General features: G+C 38.6%; 2 protein-coding genes across 2 annotated transcripts in view; one reads left to right on the top strand and one right to left on the bottom strand.

The window, feature by feature from the left end:
• The first annotated feature begins 2,757 nt into the window (after positions 1–2,757).
• Positions 2,758–10,494, top strand: LOC121373799 (glycoprotein-N-acetylgalactosamine 3-beta-galactosyltransferase 1-like). Its single transcript, XM_041500573.1, has 2 exons — positions 2,758–3,497; positions 10,205–10,494. Exons 1-2 carry the CDS (start codon positions 2,769–2,771, stop codon positions 10,334–10,336), a joined length of 861 nt encoding a protein of 286 aa, XP_041356507.1. The 5' UTR covers positions 2,758–2,768; the 3' UTR covers positions 10,337–10,494.
• A 3,523-nt stretch (positions 10,495–14,017) lies between these two features.
• Positions 14,018–19,706, bottom strand: part of LOC121372966 (glycoprotein-N-acetylgalactosamine 3-beta-galactosyltransferase 1-B-like) — a 51,802-nt gene continuing 46,113 nt past the window's right edge. Inside the window, 2 exon segments of the mRNA XM_041499404.1 lie at positions 14,018–14,180; positions 14,600–14,736. Of these exon segments, the coding sequence (XP_041355338.1) occupies positions 14,029–14,180; positions 14,600–14,736 (289 nt within the window). The 3' untranslated portion in view covers positions 14,018–14,028.

The raw sequence follows: 19,706 nt of genomic DNA, 5'->3' as shown, positions 1-19,706 counted from the left end.
GCTGCAAACTCAGGACAGTCCCTTTAAGGCTCTGTTATCGCAAACATCTTACAATGGCTGCAAACTCAGGACAGTCCCTTTACGGCTCTGTTATCGCAAACATCTTACAATGGCTGCAAACTCAGGACTGTCCCTTTAAGGCTCTGTTATCGCAAACATCTTACAATGGCTGCAAATTCAGGACTGTCCCTTTAAGGCTCTGTTATCGCAAACATCTTACAATGGCTGCAAACTCAGGATACTCCCTTTAAGGCTCTGTTATCGCAAACATCTTACAATGGCTGCAAACTCAGGACAGTCCCTTTAAGGCTCTGTTATCGCAAACATCTTACAATGGCTGCAAACTCAGGACTGTCCCTTTAAGGCTCTGTTATCGCAAACATCTTACAATGGCTGCAAACTCAGGACTGTCCCTTTAAGGCTCTGTTATCGCAAACATCTTACAATGGCTGCAAACTCAGGATACTCCCTTTAAGGCTCTGTTATCGCAAACATCTTACAATGGCTGCACACTCAGGACCGTCCTTTAAGGCTCTGTTATCGCAAACATCTTACAATGGCTGCAAACTCAGGACTGTCCTTTAAGGCTCTGTTATCGCAAACATCTTACAATGGCTGCAAATTCAGGACTGTCCCTTTAAGGCTCTGTTATCGCAAACATCTTACAATGGCTGCAAATTCAGAATAGTTCCTTTAAGGCTCTGTTATCGCAAACATCTTACAATGGCTGCAAACTCAGGACAGTCCCTTTAAGGCTCTGTTATCGCAAACATCTTACAATGGCTGCAAACTCAGGACTGTCCCTTTACGGCTCTGTTATCGCAAACATCTTACAATGGCTGCAAACTCAGGACTGTCCCTTTAAGGCTCTGTTATCGCAAACATCTTACAATGGCTGCAAACTCAGGACAGTCCCTTTAAGGCTCTGTTATCGCAAACATCTTACAATGGCTGCAAACTCAGGACAGTCCCTTTACGGCTCTGTTATCGCAAACATCTTACAATGGCTGCAAACTCAGGACTGTCCCTTTAAGGCTCTGTTATCGCAAACATCTTACAATGGCTGCAAACTCAGGACAGTCCCTTTAAGGCTCTGTTATCGCAAACATCTTACAATGGCTGCAAACTCAGGACAGTCCCTTTACGGCTCTGTTATCGCAAACATCTTACAATGGCTGCAAACTCAGGACAGTCCCTTTAAGGCTCTGTTATCGCAAACATCTTACAATGGCTGCAAACTCAGGACAGTCCCTTTACGGCTCTGTTATCGCAAACATCTTACAATGGCTGCAAACTCAGGACTGTCCCTTTAAGGCTCTGTTATCGCAAACATCTTACAATGGCTGCAAATTCAGGACTGTCCCTTTAAGGCTCTGTTATCGCAAACATCTTACAATGGCTGCAAATTCAGAACTGTCCCTTTAAGGCTCTGTTATCGCAAACATCTTACAATGGCTGCAAATTCAGAATAGTTCCTTTAAGGCTCTGTTATCGCAAACATCTTACAATGGTTGCAAACCCAGGTAGGTCCCTTTAAACGGCGAAATTCATAATTTTCATAATACCGCTTATACATATTATAGAGCTTATACTTTTAAACTGACAACTGGCGTGGTTTGATCTAGTCTTAAGTCGATTGATTGGAAATAGGCTGTTTCGTATTTGTTCAGCAAGTCAGCGTATTGATTATTATCCAGATGGTTCAACACAAGTTAACCGAGTTAATAAAAGTCATACGAATCACACGTGTAATAGTGGATATATCCAATTAAGGTTCAAACTCGCTGTCCTGGGCACACAACTCAGATATCTGGGCTGTCTGTCCAGGACAGTGAGTTAGTTAGTTAGAGAGAAGAGGGTGTAGTGGTCTTACACCTACCCAATGAGTTGTTAAAACTCGCTCTGGGTGGGAGCCGGTACCGGGCTGCGAACCCTGTACCTACCAGCCTATAGTCCGATGACTTAACAACGACGCAACTGACCCTATGTTTATTTGCCGGTGGTCGCTACGTAATACCTAATTACTAAGAGAACTAAGACAAGGCAATTACCTAATTACCTAATTACAAACACAGCCTGGTTAACTTCAAAGAGCATTTGTAATAATTGTTAGCGCTGATTTTATATATATATATATATATATATATATATATATATATATATATATATATATATATATATATATATGTGTGTTAGTTCCTGATTTGCATTAGTGCTTGTTTTTGTGCTTCCCCCCCCCCCCTTTTTTAAAATTATTTTTCTTATTTCAAATAATTAAAATAATTAAAAATATCTAATTTTATGAAGAAAAAAAACCCCAAATGTACTGAGTGTTATGCGGTATTCAACATTCAAAATACATTAACGTTCAATAATATCATTTACTTCTGGTTCAGATTTGAACTCTTACATATTAATTTCGAAAACTCGAACTGACTGAAACTCGTCACCTTCAAGATCAAGTTGCCGCACCCCCCTTCCACAGGATAGCACATAGCACGACCTTTCATATACCAGTTCCGGTGCACTGGTTGGAACGAAAAAAGCCCAACGGGCCCACTGAAGGGGATGGATTCTAGACCGACCGTGCATCAGGCGAGCGCTTTACCCTGGGGTATGTCCCGCTCTAAAATAATAATAAGAAGAAAATAAGAAAAAAAACAAATACAAATAAATAAAAAAATTACAAAGCAACAACAACAACAAAAAAAGGTCCGCCAAGGGGATACGATCCTACCATCCAATCACCTCAGGAGAGCACTCTGCTGATGAGCTATATCCGGCCGCTCACTAAGTGTAAATTTACTGTGTCACTTTGTGTGTATATTTCAGATGACGACAGAGTAGGAGAAGAACTGCGCCGAAAGGTGCGCATCCTCTGCTGGGTGATGACGTCACCACGTAACCTGGGGAACAAGGCCGCTGCGGTCAAGGACACGTGGGGAAAGAGATGTGACGTGCTTCTCTTCTTCAGCTCCGTCTCCAACTCCACGTTCCCTGTTATCGGACTGAACGTCTCCGAGGGGCGGGACCACCTGACGGCGAAAACCATGCAGGCGTTTTACTACATCTACCAGCACCACCTGAACGACGCCGATTGGTTCATGAAGACGGACGATGACACCTACGTCATCATCGAAAACCTACGTTACTTGCTGTCTACCCAGAACGCCTCGCGCCCCGTCTATTTCGGCCACCATTTTAAGTACATTAACGACAGACGGACGTACAACAGCGGCGGGGCCGGTTACGTAATAAGCAAAGAGGCCCTGACCAGGTATGGGGTTCAAGGAAGAGCCAACAAGTCGATCTGTCGACAAGATGGCGAGGCGGAGGATCTTTCTTTCGGCGAGTGCATGGAAAACCTGGGGGTGGTCATTGGTAATTCTGCCGATTCCTCAGGCCGGACACGCTTCCATTGTTTCATGCTGAATGCGCACCTGGTTGGGGACTTTCCAGATTGGTATTATAATTTCAGCGTGAAGGCCGTGGCAAAGGTAGGTGAATCTTCAGTAGGAAGTGTGTTTTGTTTATCGACACCACTAGAGCAAATGGGGAACTTTCCACATTGATATTAGTAATACCCTCACTATAGGGGATATCGATTACACTATTGCATTATCCAAGATGGCCGAACAAATGCGCAGTAGACAGTGACGCAAGTTGATGAAATTGCTCACGTCACAAAAGCCACGCCCGTAAATGATGAATAATCTCCTCTAAGAAGACTGCCATTTCATCTATATTTAGAAAAGTGACGTGTCTGTCAGTTCCCTTCAGTACACTTACTGCATCCGCAAAGCAATAATAAAAAAGAAAAACAAAGGTTTATTTGAATTATATAAATGATTCCTATGGCACAATTGAAAAAAGAAAAGAAAAGTAGTTTAAAACCTCCGAATACTGTGTATACTATTAGAACAATAATAAGAAATAATGTTTATCAGTCCTGAGTTTGTTGCCATTGTTAAAATGTTGAAAACTAATAAACTATTTTATCGACTCTAGTTTGTTATATAGAATATCGGTGTCTGTACATGCAATGTGTTCCTGGTCATCATAATGTTTGCATGTACCTGCCAATATTATCGTATGTACGAAAAAAATATTTATTATACAATATCTTACATTTCCAGTGCAATCAAAGTATGTGATATTTGCAAATTAGATGTGAATCAATCGAGGTCACGGCACTAGGTTTATTTATAGATTTTAGCAAAGATACTAGGGTGACACTCCATAATTGATGCATACATTCATAGTCATCAAACAAAAACATTTCAACAATAACCTTACACTGAAAGCTGTCCAGCGTTCAGAAACAACACAAAAAAACACACACACAAAAAACCCCACAAACAAAACATGTTAAGCACTAGTTTTTTTTTTATGTAAGTATATCCAAACCTGACGTCATTCAAGTTTGACGTCATTTCCATTCAAAAAGACACCGCGTCACATATTCTTCCGTCATTTGAATATCTAATAATGGCGGACTGGAATTAAAGTTGCGTGTATAGTTTACAAAAACATGTTGTATTAAGTTTGAGATTATATGATAAGGAGAGTATTACCCTCGTGTGTTTCGGTATCGTCAATATCATATATTAGGAATAAAAATAATGTTTTATGCTCGGCAGAGGCTCGCATAATAAAATTTCTATTCCTAATATATGATACTGACGATACCGAAAAACACTCTTATAATCTATATATATTAGTATAATAACCAGGACGATCAGAACACTTAATATATTTATATTTATATTTATATTTTTATTTATATTTATATAATTTATTACATACCTATTCAGTCTTACTACAGTGATAAAGGCCTTTTGAAACCGAGTAATAAATTTATCCTGTATCGCACATATGTGCAATCTGGACCAAAACTTTTAAATGGAGAATACCCTTTTTCCTTTTACTGCAGTTAGTGCCTTTTATTTACTTACGTCATATATGATTTACAAATGACGTCATATCGTATTTGAAACATTACACAAGGCTGCCGCAGAGTATGATTCTTATCGTTAAATGAATCCATGAAAGGAGTTTTGATCATAGATTTAACAAAGTGTTGTTATGACGTTAAATTAAAAACCGTTTGGTATGTAATAAATACAGAACTTCACATACGTTGTTTTCGCTTCCTATTTATTGCACGCGAAAGAACAAACCACTCGATATATATTCTTGCGCAAAATAAACGCGTGCAATAAATAGGAAGCGAAAACAATGTATGTGAAGTTCTGTATTTATATACACTGACATTTTATGAAGACAATGTATTGAATATGCAATTTTAGTCATTATGACATCTCTGTTAGTCGGCAACATTTTAACAATGGCAATAAACCAAGAAATGTCCCTTTAAAGGTAGACTAAACTCCAACAAGAGCCTTATGTGTTGGAAAGATGCATACCCGGACCACCAACACATACTGACACTTTAACAAATGAAAAACGCGTAATTTTAGAGTTAATAAAAAAACACATGATTATTCCTGCTAACTGGGGGCAGCCATTTTGTTTCGTTTTTGTGACGTCCTGTGGTATAGCTTGGGGCGAAGTGGCGTCAGCTCCGTCCAACTTCTCTATGCAGTGTAAACAAATGCTCTAATTTACGACACGGCACTTCTCTTTCATCATCCTGACTTGTAAAACAACATAAATGACTTGATAGTATAATAAACTATTTAACTAAATATATTTCAAATTGCATCAATATAACGAAATGGAGTTATAGTATTTTTTTTTTCCTTTTAAAAAATCCAAAGAAAAAAATGTATATTAATAGGTCTATTGGTAGGATACATTCGAGCAAAAATGAACACTCACGATACCCAAGTGATAATTTTCTTTTCTTTGGGACTACGTAATTGGTCAGTTTTGTGATTTTAGAAGGGAAAGTCTACTTAATCAAGGGTTTTACAGAATTACTTACATTAATAAAGCAGGACGGCTGATAATGTCAATTACGATTTGAGATTATCACGCAGAACAGAACAGAACTTCATTTCACTCAGGCCGCTATTCAGCGGCATATGAGGTACATTAACAATAATTATATGACAGTGACAAGATGGGGTTTACAGGAGAACATTTATATGTACAATATCAAAACAAAAACGGTCTAATAATAATAATAATACAAAATGAAACGCAAAACCACATTGTCGTAACATTTGGAGAATTGATTTAATTATTGAATGGTGAGTCCGATAATTACCAAATGTTGCAGGATTGTTCACAATTCACTCTAGTCCATTGTGAGTAAGTGATAGGACACACCACCAAGGTCAAGGTCATCTGGAGTCAATACCGGGTGTGGCCTCCGCGTGTGTTGACAACTGCCTGGCACCGCCTGCCCATTGAAGCAACCAGAGTACGGATGACGTCCCGGGGGATGGTGGCCCACTCGGCCTGCAAGGCTGCTGCCAGCTCGGGCAGGGTCTGGGGCTGTGGTTGTCGCTGTCGGAGGCGTCGGTCCAACTCGTCCCATAGATGCTCAATTGGGTTCAAATCCGGTGATGTCGATGGCCAAGGAAGGACATTAATGTTGTTGTTCTGTAGGAAAGCCGTTGTGAGACGTGCTGTGTGAGGCCTGGCGTTGTCATGTTGGAACACTGCGTTGGCGTTGGCCATAACTGGAACGATGTGTGGCCGGAGGATCTGGTCAATGTAGCCCTGTGCATTCAGGTTGCCCTGCACGTGGACCAGGTCAGTTCTGCCAGTGTGTGAGATGGCTGCCCACACCATGACACTACCCCCGCCGAATCTGTCCACTTCCTGCACGCAGTTTGCCGCATAACGTTCACCACGACGCCTATACACGCGACATCTTCCATCATGACGTCGGAGCAGAAATCGGGACTCGTCACTGAACCACACCTGTCTCCATCGCAGTTGAGGCCATTGTCGATGAATCTGGCACCACTGCAGTCGGAGTCGACGGTGTTGTGGTGTTAAGATGACACCTCGAACTGGACGTCTGGCACGAATTCCTACCTCACGTAGGCGGTTCCGTACGGTCTGGTCGGATATCCTGCGCAAACCTGGTATTGCTGTGGCTGTGGAGGTGGCAGTAGTCAATCGTTCCCGAAGGTGGCGTACCCGGATGTAGCGGTCCTGCCCGGGGGTAGTGACCCGTGGTCGACCGGATCTAGGGAGGTCACGTGTTGATCCATGTTGCTGGTAACGGTCCCACAGTCTGGAGATGGTGCTTGGGGACACATGGAATGCCCTGGCAACGGCCGTTCTGGATTCGCCTGCGTCTAGTCGGCCGATGGCATTGTTTCTCTGCGGTTCACTGAGACGTGGCATGTCCTGGATTGTCAACTGTCGGCCAGATACAGAGGCCAGGCAAGCGAACACCCTGCACTTTTATACTGTCGGTGTTCATGTTGCACGTGCAGACAACGTACGTGCAGTGGTGACATGGTTTGCACGTGGCTGCGTTTTTGCGAATATTCACATTTTGGAACTTTATTGTACAGTAGCTGCGTTTTATCGAATGTAACCGTGGGAATGTGTTTGGGACATGCAATGACCTTATATTCACAAAGCATGAACCGGTAGGAAACATAAAATCGGAGTTATAACCCATTTGTACCCTTTTGCGTTTCTTTTTTTGAAGAGTATATATATATATATGCAAACATGGATAGTAGTAGTCGGAATAAGACAGCATAAGCTTGGGAGACAATTCTTTTTAAGGTTTACCGAATTTATCCGTAATTTCTTTTATTAATTTACACAACTTTTTTAGAAGACTTATTTTGTTATTTGTCATTAGTTGTTTAAATTTCAGCATGTTGGGTTTGTTATAATAATATGGTTTTAACAATTTTTTTCGGGAGTTATGAAAGAAAGAGCATGTAAGTAGATAGTGAAATTCGTCTCCGATGTCAGTTGTGTTACATAGTGTACATAGTCTGCTTTCTACTGGGGTGTTGTTCCATCGTCCTGTTTCGATTGGTAAGTAATGGTTTGATGTTCCAAATTTTAGTAACGTAGTCCAGGATATTTGTGGTAATTTTATAATATATTTTTCTAATGTTAGATGTTCTTTAACTGTGGTGTACATTTTACCCCTTGATGATGAAGCTATGTCGCTATTCCATTGTTGTAGGTACTGATCGTTTTGTCTTAATTTAACGTGATGAATAAGTAGTGGTATAGATGAAACGTTTTGTGACATCCAAATACTGGTCATACCTAGTTGGTTAAATATATTTTCCACGTGTTTTATCCACTTATAATTATATCCAGATATGTTAGAGTCGTGTAACATTAGTTTATACAATAAGAAGGATGTTTTTGTTTGTTTTCCAGAAACAATTCGGGCCCAGATACTTATCATCCTTTGTTGGATCATTAATTTAAGGGGATTTCTTCCAAGTTCCTTTCCTTACTGGTAGGATGTGTTTTAAAAAGTTAATATGAATAGCTTCAATAATATCAATATTATTTTCATGGCCCCATATTTCACATCCATATAAAAGAATCGGGACAACTATGGAATCAAATAATTTTAATTTACATTCAACTGAAAAGTTATTGTCTTTAGATTTTGATAGGATAAAGTACATTGCTTTTGTCGCCTTTTGTGTTAGCAGTGTTTTGGTTATTTTAAACCCTGTGATCTTACTAAAAAAGGCACGTCGTTTCAGTGTGTCTAGACACAGTGTCTGGGGACCGTCTAAATATACACCTGCCAATCAGGAACCACAGGTACAGGCCACAGAAAGCTCGTCAGAGGGCGTATTCACTGGGATGGTACAAAATGGCTGCGCCCGTTATATATAATAGCCGTCACATTTAACCGTTTTATTAATTAACTATACGATTATACTTGTTGATATTAAGCAATAATGTGCATTATGTATCGTTGAATATGCATACCAGTTCAAAAGCCTTGCTTTAGCATTCCTTTAAGAGAAGCCTTGAAGAGGAAAACATGGTAACGGATGTATATAGTATCTAATAAAAATGACTACAAACAAATAAACCACACACACCTGCACGCTCATCAGGTACTACACCCCAACCCATACCAATGTGGCTTTGAAAAGAGCATTCATGTATTAACTTCTCATTATAAAAAACGGTTAAAATGTATATTTCATTTCATTCAAAATAACGTCACATACGTCAGTTATGGAGTGTAACCCTAGTACGTTTGCTTAAATGTCAAGGGTAATAATCACTTAATCATATAATCTCAAGCTTAATACTGCATATTTTTGGAAACTTTACACGTAATTTTAATTCCAGTCCGCCATTACTCGATATCCAAATGGTGTAAGAATATGTGGCGCAGTTTCTTTTTGAATGGAAATGACGTCGATTTGAATATCCTTACATAAACATAAACTAGTGCTCAAGGTTTTTAGTTTTCTGAACCCTGGACCGGATCGCGCATCGAGTGAGCGCTTTACCACTGGGCTACGTCCCGCCCCTTTAATATATGAATATCTATATATCGTGTGTGTGTGTGTGTGTGTGTGTGTGTGTGTGTGTGTGTGTGTGTGTGTGTGTGTGTGTGTATGTATGTATGTATTAATGCATGGATATCTTCAGTATATTGTATGTATGTCGAAGTTGACTATTACATACATAAATATTAACGCATAAGCGCAGGAAATAATTAAATCCTTTCTGGCCTCACACATTGTTTCATGCCGTTGCTGGGACTCGAACCTATGGCAGACTTATCACGGTGCGTTCTGGGCTATCGAGGCATCCACAAAACGGATATGTATGTATGTATATTTATCATATAATATCTTACATTTTCAGTACAATCAAAGTATGTGATATTTTTCAAATCACATACTTTAAGAATTTGATAGCTTTGCAAATTATATGTAAATTAATCGAGGTCACGGCACTACGTTTATTGACATTTAAGCCAACGTACTAGGGTGACACTCCATATTTGAATATCTAGTAATGGTGGACTGGAATTAAAGTTGTGTGTACAGTTTACCATATCATATTATGATAAAGAGGTTATTACCCTCGTGTATTTCGATATCGCCAATATCATATATTAGGAATAAAAATAATGCATTATGCTGGCCAGAGGCTTGCATAATAAAATGTTTATTCCTAATATATGATATTGTCGATACCGAAACACACTCTGGCAATAATCTATTTCTATATATATAGTTTTTCCCCTGTCTCTGTTTTTCAGGGTATTGACAGTGTCAGTGACTACGCCATTTCCTTCCACTACTGTCGGCCACAAGACATGTATATGTTTGAGTTCTTGGTTTATCACTTGCAACTCTATGGTGTTATATCCGGACGTCAGGATATCACGTGAAGTATCACATGGTATTATTGTGAGGATCTGGGAATTTAACATCCCAGTTAAGTATTTTACAAATAAAAAAGTGTTTAAATGTTTGTTTTCTTTAACGACACTACTACAGCACATTGATTTATTAAGTATGGGCTATTGGATGCCAAATATTTTAGAGACGAAACCCGCTACATGTTTCCATTAGTAGCATGGAGTCTTTTATATGCACTATCACAGACAGGATAGCACATATCACGGCCTTTGATATACCAGTCGTGGTACACTGGCTGGAACAAGAAATAGCTGACGGGGATCGATCCTAGACCGACCACGCTATTTTACAAATAATATTATCATTAATGTTAATATTCGTAAATGAAAATAATACATCTGGCCACAGATCACAGTTATCAAAAATCCGGAAATTTGTCCGCGCAAGTAGTGGCCAAACAGAAAAGAAAAATTCCTAAATCACTGGTGCTTCAAGGGGGTCATCGCATCGTGCAATGACGCCCTTGACATTACATATAAACTATGATAAAGATTGGTAAATTGCACAAACTGTAGAACAAAATAGACCTGGACCCCCCGGCTTGTAGCTTTGGAGGCCAGGTCCGTCAACCAGGTTAAGATATTATAAATACACACCACCTAAGTCACACACACTAATAATATAAAGAAAACAAAAACACAAACATGCACTAACTAAAATGTATATTATTTTGAAACAAGCACTTACACTCATATGTAGATTTTATTGGCCACATTCAAGGAGAACCTGGTTTATTGTAAATAAGGAGGCTTTATGAAATAAATGGGGCACCCGGCATGTTCGGGACCTGCCTGAAATATAAAAAAAAAAAAAAAAAAAAAAAGTAGTCTGCTGTTTGACTGATTATTTCATGGCAGACAGCTTTGAAGTGGCAACTGTTTGACTGAAGTTGACAGGGGATAGCATGTAGTTTGAAAACGTGTAACTTGTTGACACTGAAGACTTGTTTGTGGCAATTCCGTAGTGTAGTGCGTTTTATTTTTAAATGGGTGTACTCCGGTCAGGTTTAGTGGGTGTGTTTGTTTAAACCAATATCCTGGGAGAAAGAGCTGGACAACAGGGATTGTCCTTTTCAGGGTATGTTTCCCCCAGGCAGGCAAAGGTTCATACAAACATCCATGGGCCTGCTGATATTAATAAACATGTTATAGCTACTACTAACGCGATATAAAAACATAATTAGCGTAATTAATTGTGGTCTGTGACCATCTTCAAAAGAGTTTAAGTCGGGGAGAAGTTTACATTTAGCTTTTCATCGATTACCTGAAAGGGACATTCCTGAGTTTGCTGCATTGTAAGATGTTTTAAAGGGACATTCCTGAGTTTGCTGCATTGTAAGATGTTTCCGACTAATAAAATATTTCTACGACTAAACTTACATATTAAATCTATTTTCTTGTTCAGAATATCAGTGGCTGTATATTCAATGTGTTTCTGATCGTCTTAATATTTGTAAAAAGCCCAAACTGGATTTTGTCTTCAAATAATTTCGTACGTACGAAACATGTTTTTAGGAAATAAAATGAAATTTAACCTAGTGACAAATATTAGAACGATCAGAAACACGATTAATATACAGTCACTAATATTTTATGCAAACAAATATATTTGATATGTAATTACAATTGTTAAAATGTCACTGTTAGTCGATAACATCTTAGAAAATGCAGCAAACTCAGGAATGTCCCTTGATTTACTCCCAATTCACGTAATATGTGGTGGTACTTAGCAATGTATTTATTATTAATGAAAGTAAAGTTTATTTTATTTAACAACGCCGCTAGAGGGACATTGATTTTTTATCTTATCATCGGCTATTGGACGTCCAACATTCTGACACTGTTTTTTAGAGAAAACCCGCTGTCGCCACATAGGCTACCCTTTTACGACAGGCGGCAAGGGATCTTTTATTTGCGCTTCCCACAGGCAGGATAGCACAAACCATGGCCTTTGTTGAACCAGTTATGGATCACTGGTCAGTGCAAGTGGTTTAAATCTACCCATTGAGCCTTGCGGAGCACTCAGGGTTTGGAGTCGGTATCTGGATTTACCAGCCTCGGTGGCGTAGTGGTTAGGCCATCGGTCTACAGGTTGGTAGGTACTGGGTTCGGATCCCAGTCGAGGCATGGGATTTTTAATCCAGATACCGACTCCAAACCCTGAGTGAGTGCTCCGCAAGGCTCAATGGGTAGGTGTAAACCACTTGCACTGACCAGTGATCCATAACTGGTTCAACAAAGGCCACGGTTTGTGCTATCCTGCCTGTGGGAAGCGCAAATGAAAGATCCCTTGCTGCTAATCGGAAAGAGTAGCCCATGTAGTGGCGACAGCGGGTTTCCTCTCAAAATCTATGTGGTCCTTAATCATATGTCTGACGCCATATAGCCGTAAATAAAATGTGTTGAGTGCGTCGTTAAATAAAATATTTCTTTTTCTTTTTTTTGTATCTGGATTAAAAATCCCATGCCTCGACTGGGATCCGAACCCAGTACCTAGAAGCCTGTAGACCGATGGCCTAACCACGACGCCACCGACGCCGGTGTAAACGGTGTAGCATGACTAGGTATGGAAGTCCTAAGACTTACGTTCCTTGGCAATGCAGGTCCGCCTACTAGGAATTCAAGACCTAGCCGGACCTGCATTCCTAGAAAACCGAAATACAGGTCCTATAGCTTACATGTATGCAAACAAAAATGCAGTTACACAATTTAAAAACAGTTCAATTTATTAATTGTTTTATTCAGTTTTACGTGTCTTGGCTGCACACTTTCAAATTGGCACCGTTTATGGCACTTTTTAAAATAATTCCATTTGTTGTCGACAGCAAGTATGATCCGCTTTTTGTTACCCCTCTGATGACGTATGGCCCAATCCAAGGTTTCTCCCCCTTACCACCTTTGCGGTCCTGGCGTCTTAAGGTTTTTTTAAAACCTTTGTTCCTACTGGTAAATTCTGAAAAATACAATTTAATTTTTATACATTAATAATAGGAAGTTACATTTAAAGTAATTTCATGATACCTTTATTCATACTAAATATATATATATAATAATAATAATTGTAAAACTATGGTTTCATGGAAACAGGTGTTTTTAAAACAATTATTTCACATTGTTTTCTAAAAACATTAATATAGTTAGCATATACTTTTTAAGACATACTTGCAAAATTGCATAAATAATGTAACATGTACGCATAATGAATAGCTACCAATTTTAAATATTTTTGTTTTTATATACTTGTTTCACCTCCTGATTCGTATGTCGTTGGCCATAGTTCCTTTTTTGTCTTGTTTGGGCTTCCTTGATGTTGTTTACAGCTCTTTTGCCTGTGACTTTCATCATTGTCTCCATTCTCTTCCCGATTTCTGCTTGACGTGTTTCATCGGAAACTGTAGCCTCCATCTCATCTTCTGAATTTCCAACATCATCGGGCATCATTGGTTCCCTACAATAATTGTGTACTTAATGTTTACGATATGTGATATTTCTAACAGTGCTAAATTATATTTATATTATTTTAAAGTAGCGTTTAGCATTACACTTTACTCAGTTATATTATGTTCTATTATTGTATCAGTTTGGTGTGATAGTATTCATTAATCAAAAACATTATGGAAACTATATGGCAGCAGACCTTTTATGCACGCCTTTCAAAGCACTCACCTCCCGTACATAAGGTAAAAGGGAGAACACTTTGTGCTTGCATGTTTGGATGTGTTGTAGGCAAATGCAACTTGATGCAATAATGTGTCCCATTCTGCATCACCGTCGAGCTTCAAAAGCATGTTCTCCAGTGTTTGGTTAAATCTCTCTGAAATAGAACACATTGAGTTATCACTTTAACTACAATCTATCCGGATAACACGCATCTCATACAACAAAACGTTCTTTCACAACGTATCTTTATCAATTCACAAATTCTGTTGGTTTACATTGTGTTTTTACATATGATATAGAAATTTAAATATACATGTATATTAAACCATAACTACACTAATATATAATGATGTTATTTATTTGACAAAGGTCTTTGGCCAAGATGTTGGGAAGCTGGTTTTTATATATGACATTCGAGTTATTATTCTAACGATTATCACAATCGATATTTAATACTACAGTAAACGTGTAACAATAATAATAAAACGTTATAATAGGATGGCCCAAACTGATGTAGAAACAAGTTTACTTAGCATGTACAGAGTGTATGTATACAGTGTGTATGTATACTACCTGTCAGTCCATTACACTGCGGGTGGTAGGCGGTGGTGCGGCGGTGTACAACTTTTAGAGCATCTGTAATAGCATCGACGACGTCATTGTTGAACTCACGACCCTGATCGCTGATAAGTTTTTTTGGAAAACTAAAGCTGAATTAAAGTATTACATCTAAATTCAGTAGTGAAAACATTACATTTATTAATATTTATTTAGTTTGTAAAAAAAAAAAAACATTCACTGCATTATTTGCATACATTTTTATTATTAATAAGAGATGCACATTTGTATGCATAAAAGGAATTAATAATACGCACCATTGTTTTAAAATAATGCTCATGAATTTTCATTTCATTTTTCAAATAATAGGAATGATTTTTTGCATTTAACGACGCACTCAACATATTTTAATTACGGTTATTTGGCGTCACACATATGGTTAAGGACCACAGATATTCTGAAAGAGGAAATCCTCTGTCGCCACCATATGGGCTACTATTTCCGATTAGCAGCTAGGGATATTTTATAGGCACCATCCCACATACAGGATAGTACATACCACATCATGTTACACCAGTTGTGGAGCACTGGCTGGAATGAATAATTTAATAAAGTTACCATAAAAATAGCTCCAGTAAAAACTCGGCAACACCAGATGCTTGCTTCGTTGGCAAAGCATTTGCCTGAGCCTACTTTGTGTATTAGCACGTCACCGTGCAAATATATGTTCCCATTGTCAGTTTCCCTCAGAGGGCCAACCAAATCTATGCCGATCTATAAAATATAATTTTAATAATCTTTATATTTGCATGAACAAATTTTTTTTTTAAAATGTACGTAATATTTTGTAATTGACTTGGAAAGAATGTTAACCTTTTGTAAATATCTGGTATCATCGATAGCTTAACAAAAAGTAAAATTTGTTTTATTTAACGACGCCTCTAGAGCACATTGATTTTCATGTTATCATCGGCTATTGGACGTCAAACATATGAATCTTTTATATGCACTTTTCCACAGACAGAACAGTACATACCACTTCCATTGTTATACTAATCATGTGGCACTGCTGGTTGCAACGGAAAAAGGCCTAATTATAGACATCCACTGAGGAGGATACATCCTGCGATCTCAGCACCTCAAGCGAACGCTCTATCCTCTGAGATAATCACGCATCCCCCCAACCCACCCCTTCACCCCCCTCACCCAATGGTTTGACAATTACTAATGCGAATATTTAAAACATAATGATAATGTGTAAAGTGTATGAGAACGAGTGAATCAGTATCTTCAAAACATTTATTATAAATAATTTACTGTTCGCCAAGCTTCGGGCTTTGTCACAGGAATGGGGTGTAGGAGTGGGGCAACTATACTGGGTTTCCTGTTGACCCGCTGACGCCATATAACCGTAAATAAAATGTGTTGAGTGCGTCGTTAAATAAAACACTTCTTTCTTTCTTTCTATCGCAGTCGATAGGTATGTTAGAATAACATTCTATAAAACAAATTACAGTGTATATAATTACAAACGTACTCTATCGCAGTCGACAGGTATGTTAGAATAACATTCTATAAAACAAATTACAGAGTGTATAATTACCAACGTACTCTATCGCAATCGACAGGTATGTTAGAATAACATTCTATAAAACAAATTACAGAGTGTATATAATTACCAACGTACTCTATCGCAGTCGACAGGTATGTTAGAATAACATTCTATAAAACAAATTACAGAGTGTATATAATTACCAACGTACTCTATCGCAGTCGACAGGTATGTTAGAATAACATTCTATAAAACAAATTACAGAGTGTATATAATTACCAACGCACTCTATCGCAGTCGACAGGTATGTTAGAATAACATTCTATAAAACAAATTACAGAGTGTATATAATTACCAACGCATTCTATCGCAGTCGACAGGTATGTTAGAATAACATTCTATAAAACAAATTACAGAGTGTATATAATTACCAACGCATTCTATCGCAGTCGACAGGTATGTTAGAATAACATTCTATAAAACAAATCACAGAGTGTATATAATTACCAACGTACTCTATCGCAGTCGACAGGTATGTTAGAATAACATTCTATAAAACAAATTACAGAGTGTATATAATTACCAACGCACTCTATCGCAGTCGAAAGGTATGTTAGAATAACATTCTATAAAACAAATTACAGAGTGTATATAATTACCAACGCACTCTATCGCAGTCGACAGGTATGTTAGAATAACATTCTATAAAACAAATTACAGTGTATATAATTACCAACGTACTCTATCGCAGTCGACAGGTATGTTAGAATAACATTCTATAAAACAAATTACAGAGTGTATATAATTACCAACGCACTCTATCGCAGTCGACAGGTATGTTAGAATAACATTCTATAAAACAAATTACAGAGTGTATATAATTACCAACGCACTCTATCGCAGTCGACAGGTATGTTAGAATAACATTCTATAAAACAAATTACAGAGTATATAATTACCAACGTACTCTATCGCAGTCGACAGGTATGTTAGAATAACATTCTATAAAACAAATTACAGAGTGTATATAATTACCAACGCACTCTATCGCAGTCGACAGGTATGTTAGAATAACATTCTATAAAACAAATTACAGTGTATATAATTACCAACGTACTCTATCGCAGTCGACAGGTATGTTAGAATAACATTCTATAAAACAAATTACAGTGTATATAATTACCAACGTACTCTATCGCAGTCGACAGGTATGTTAGAATAACATTCTATAAAACAAATTACATTGTATATAATTACCAACGCACTCTATCGCAGTCGACAGGTATGTTAGAATAACATTCTATAAAACAAATTACAGTGTATATAATTACCAACGTACTCTATCGCAGTCGACAGGTATGTTAGAATAACATTCTATAAAACAAATTACAGTGTATATAATTACCAACGTACTCTATCGCAGTCGACAGGTATGTTAGAATAACATTCTATAAAACAAATTACAGAGTGTATATAATTACCAACGCACTCTATCGCAGTCGACAGGTATGTTAGAACGTTGGTTTTGTCTCACAAAATGACCATATGTTTGAAATCAAATAGCAAATGTGCTCTAGTGGTGTCGTTGTCTAGCGACATCCAGCTTAACTTTGAACTGTACTGGTTAAGTCATTAAGGCTCGTCGGTTCTGGGTTCGCATTCCGGTACCGGCTCGCACCCAGAGCGAGTTTAACGACTCACTGATTAGGTGTAAGACCACTACACTCTCTTCTCTCTCACTAACAACTAACCCACTGACCTGTACAGACAGTTCAGATAGCAGAGGTGTGTGTGCCTAGAATAGCGTGCTTGAATCTTACACGCACACGAAAATGAATTTAAAAACAAGAAAAGAAAAAAAGGTCGATTAGACAACCAGTGTCTTCTGGGTCATTACCAGATAAAAGTGTTTTCCGTTACGGTAATGACACGGAATTTCGAAACACAGATAATGGATATAAAAGTGCAATATAGATATTAATTTTATAATTGTATACAATATCATTCTAAACTTGATCAGAAAACCGCCCATACACCTCTCTCTCTCATTGACTTGCTTCAACAGAACTCCCACTTAACCTCGTTTCCAGCACTTATCTCTCCAGGTAGGATCGATCTCCATCAGTGGACCCATTGGGCTATTTCTCGTTCTATTCTGTCTGTGGGATGTTGCATATAGAAGATCCCTTGTCTGACGCCATATAAACGTAAATAAAATTTTCACCACCGAGGGTAAACCTTTTCTATCCCACATGACCGCATATGATGGAGACTTTTTCTCTCATTCTTTCGGTAAATGAACCATTATTTTACACGAACAGACAAAGATGGCTGAACAAGTAAGTTTTTTATTTTACCATTTTGTCAATAAACTAGACTATCGTATTTGCCGTGTTTGTTCCATGTGTCAAATAAAATTTAACACTACAAATTAACAAAATAGCTTTTAAAATGAAGGTTTTAATAATAAAATATTAATTTAAAACTGTGTCTAATGACCTCACGTCACCACTTCACATTAATATGATTACCAACGACGTCATGTTAAACGCAAGCGCGTGATATTCCATGTAAGATAGAAATTTCTTTCATGGCTTTCTTTCATGGGATAGCTCTGTTCCATATACCTGAGGATGGGGGGGGGGGGAACGTTTTAAACGTGGGAAACGTCTTTTGAAGTAAAAACACTAGATGAGTCAGTTGAAATTATTGACAAAATAAACGTTCGAGATGAGCACTTATCACACAAAGTATAAACACAACCAGAAAATACACCTAGTGAAACACAAAACTAAGGGTAAAATTTCATATGTCCGTATTCTGTTTCGATATATGTATTCGTAATCTCTGTGATCTGTGCAATCCGGGTCAGTTCATTTCATCTTTATTTTCGAGCTTATATTCAATTAAGGTTCAAACACGCTGTCCTGGGCACACACCTCAGCTATCTGAGCTGTCTTTCCAGGACAATGGGATAGTTGTTTGTTGTTAGTGAGATAAAAAGAGGGTGTAGTGGTCTTACTCCTACCCATTAAGTCTGTACCCTGAACCCTGTACCTACCTGCCTTAATGTCCGATGACTTAACCACGACACCACCATTGAGGCCGGTACCGGGCTGTGAACCCTCTACCTACCAGCCTTCATGTCCGATGGCTTAACCACGACACCACCGAGGCCGGTACCGGGCTGTGAACCCTGTACCTACCAGCCTTAATGTCCGATGACTTAACCACGACACCACCGAGGCCGGTACCGGGCTGTGAACCCTGTACCTACCAGCCTTAATGTCCGATGACTTAACCACGACACCACCGAGGCCGGTACCGGGCTGTGAACCCTGTACCTACCAGCCTTAATGTCCGATGAATTAACCACGACACCACCGAGGCCGGTACCGGGCTGTGAACCCTGTACCTACCAGCCTTCATGTCCGATGGCTTAACCACGACACCACCGAAGCCGGTACCGGGCTGTGAACCCTGTACCTACCAGCCTTCATGTCCGATGACTTAACCACGACACCACCGAGGCCGGTACCGGGCTGTGAACCCTGTACCTACCTGCCTTAA

This window comes from Gigantopelta aegis, chromosome 5 (genome assembly GCF_016097555.1).
Source record: "Gigantopelta aegis isolate Gae_Host chromosome 5, Gae_host_genome, whole genome shotgun sequence".
Classification (NCBI taxonomy): Eukaryota; Metazoa; Mollusca; class Gastropoda; order Neomphalida; family Peltospiridae; genus Gigantopelta; species Gigantopelta aegis.
Note: the sequence above shows the minus strand (reverse complement) of the source record. Positions and strands in the feature narration are given on the sequence as shown.

Excerpts from the sequence above, each read along its gene's own strand:
- LOC121373799 (XM_041500573.1), top strand. The coding sequence starts at position 2,769 with ATGAGCTATATCCGGCCGCTCACTAAGTGTAAATTTACTGTGTCACTT. Across the intron at positions 3,498-10,204 it reads GCGTGAAGGCCGTGGCAAAG|GGTATTGACAGTGTCAGTGA; the intron begins GTAGGTGAATCT and ends TCTGTTTTTCAG.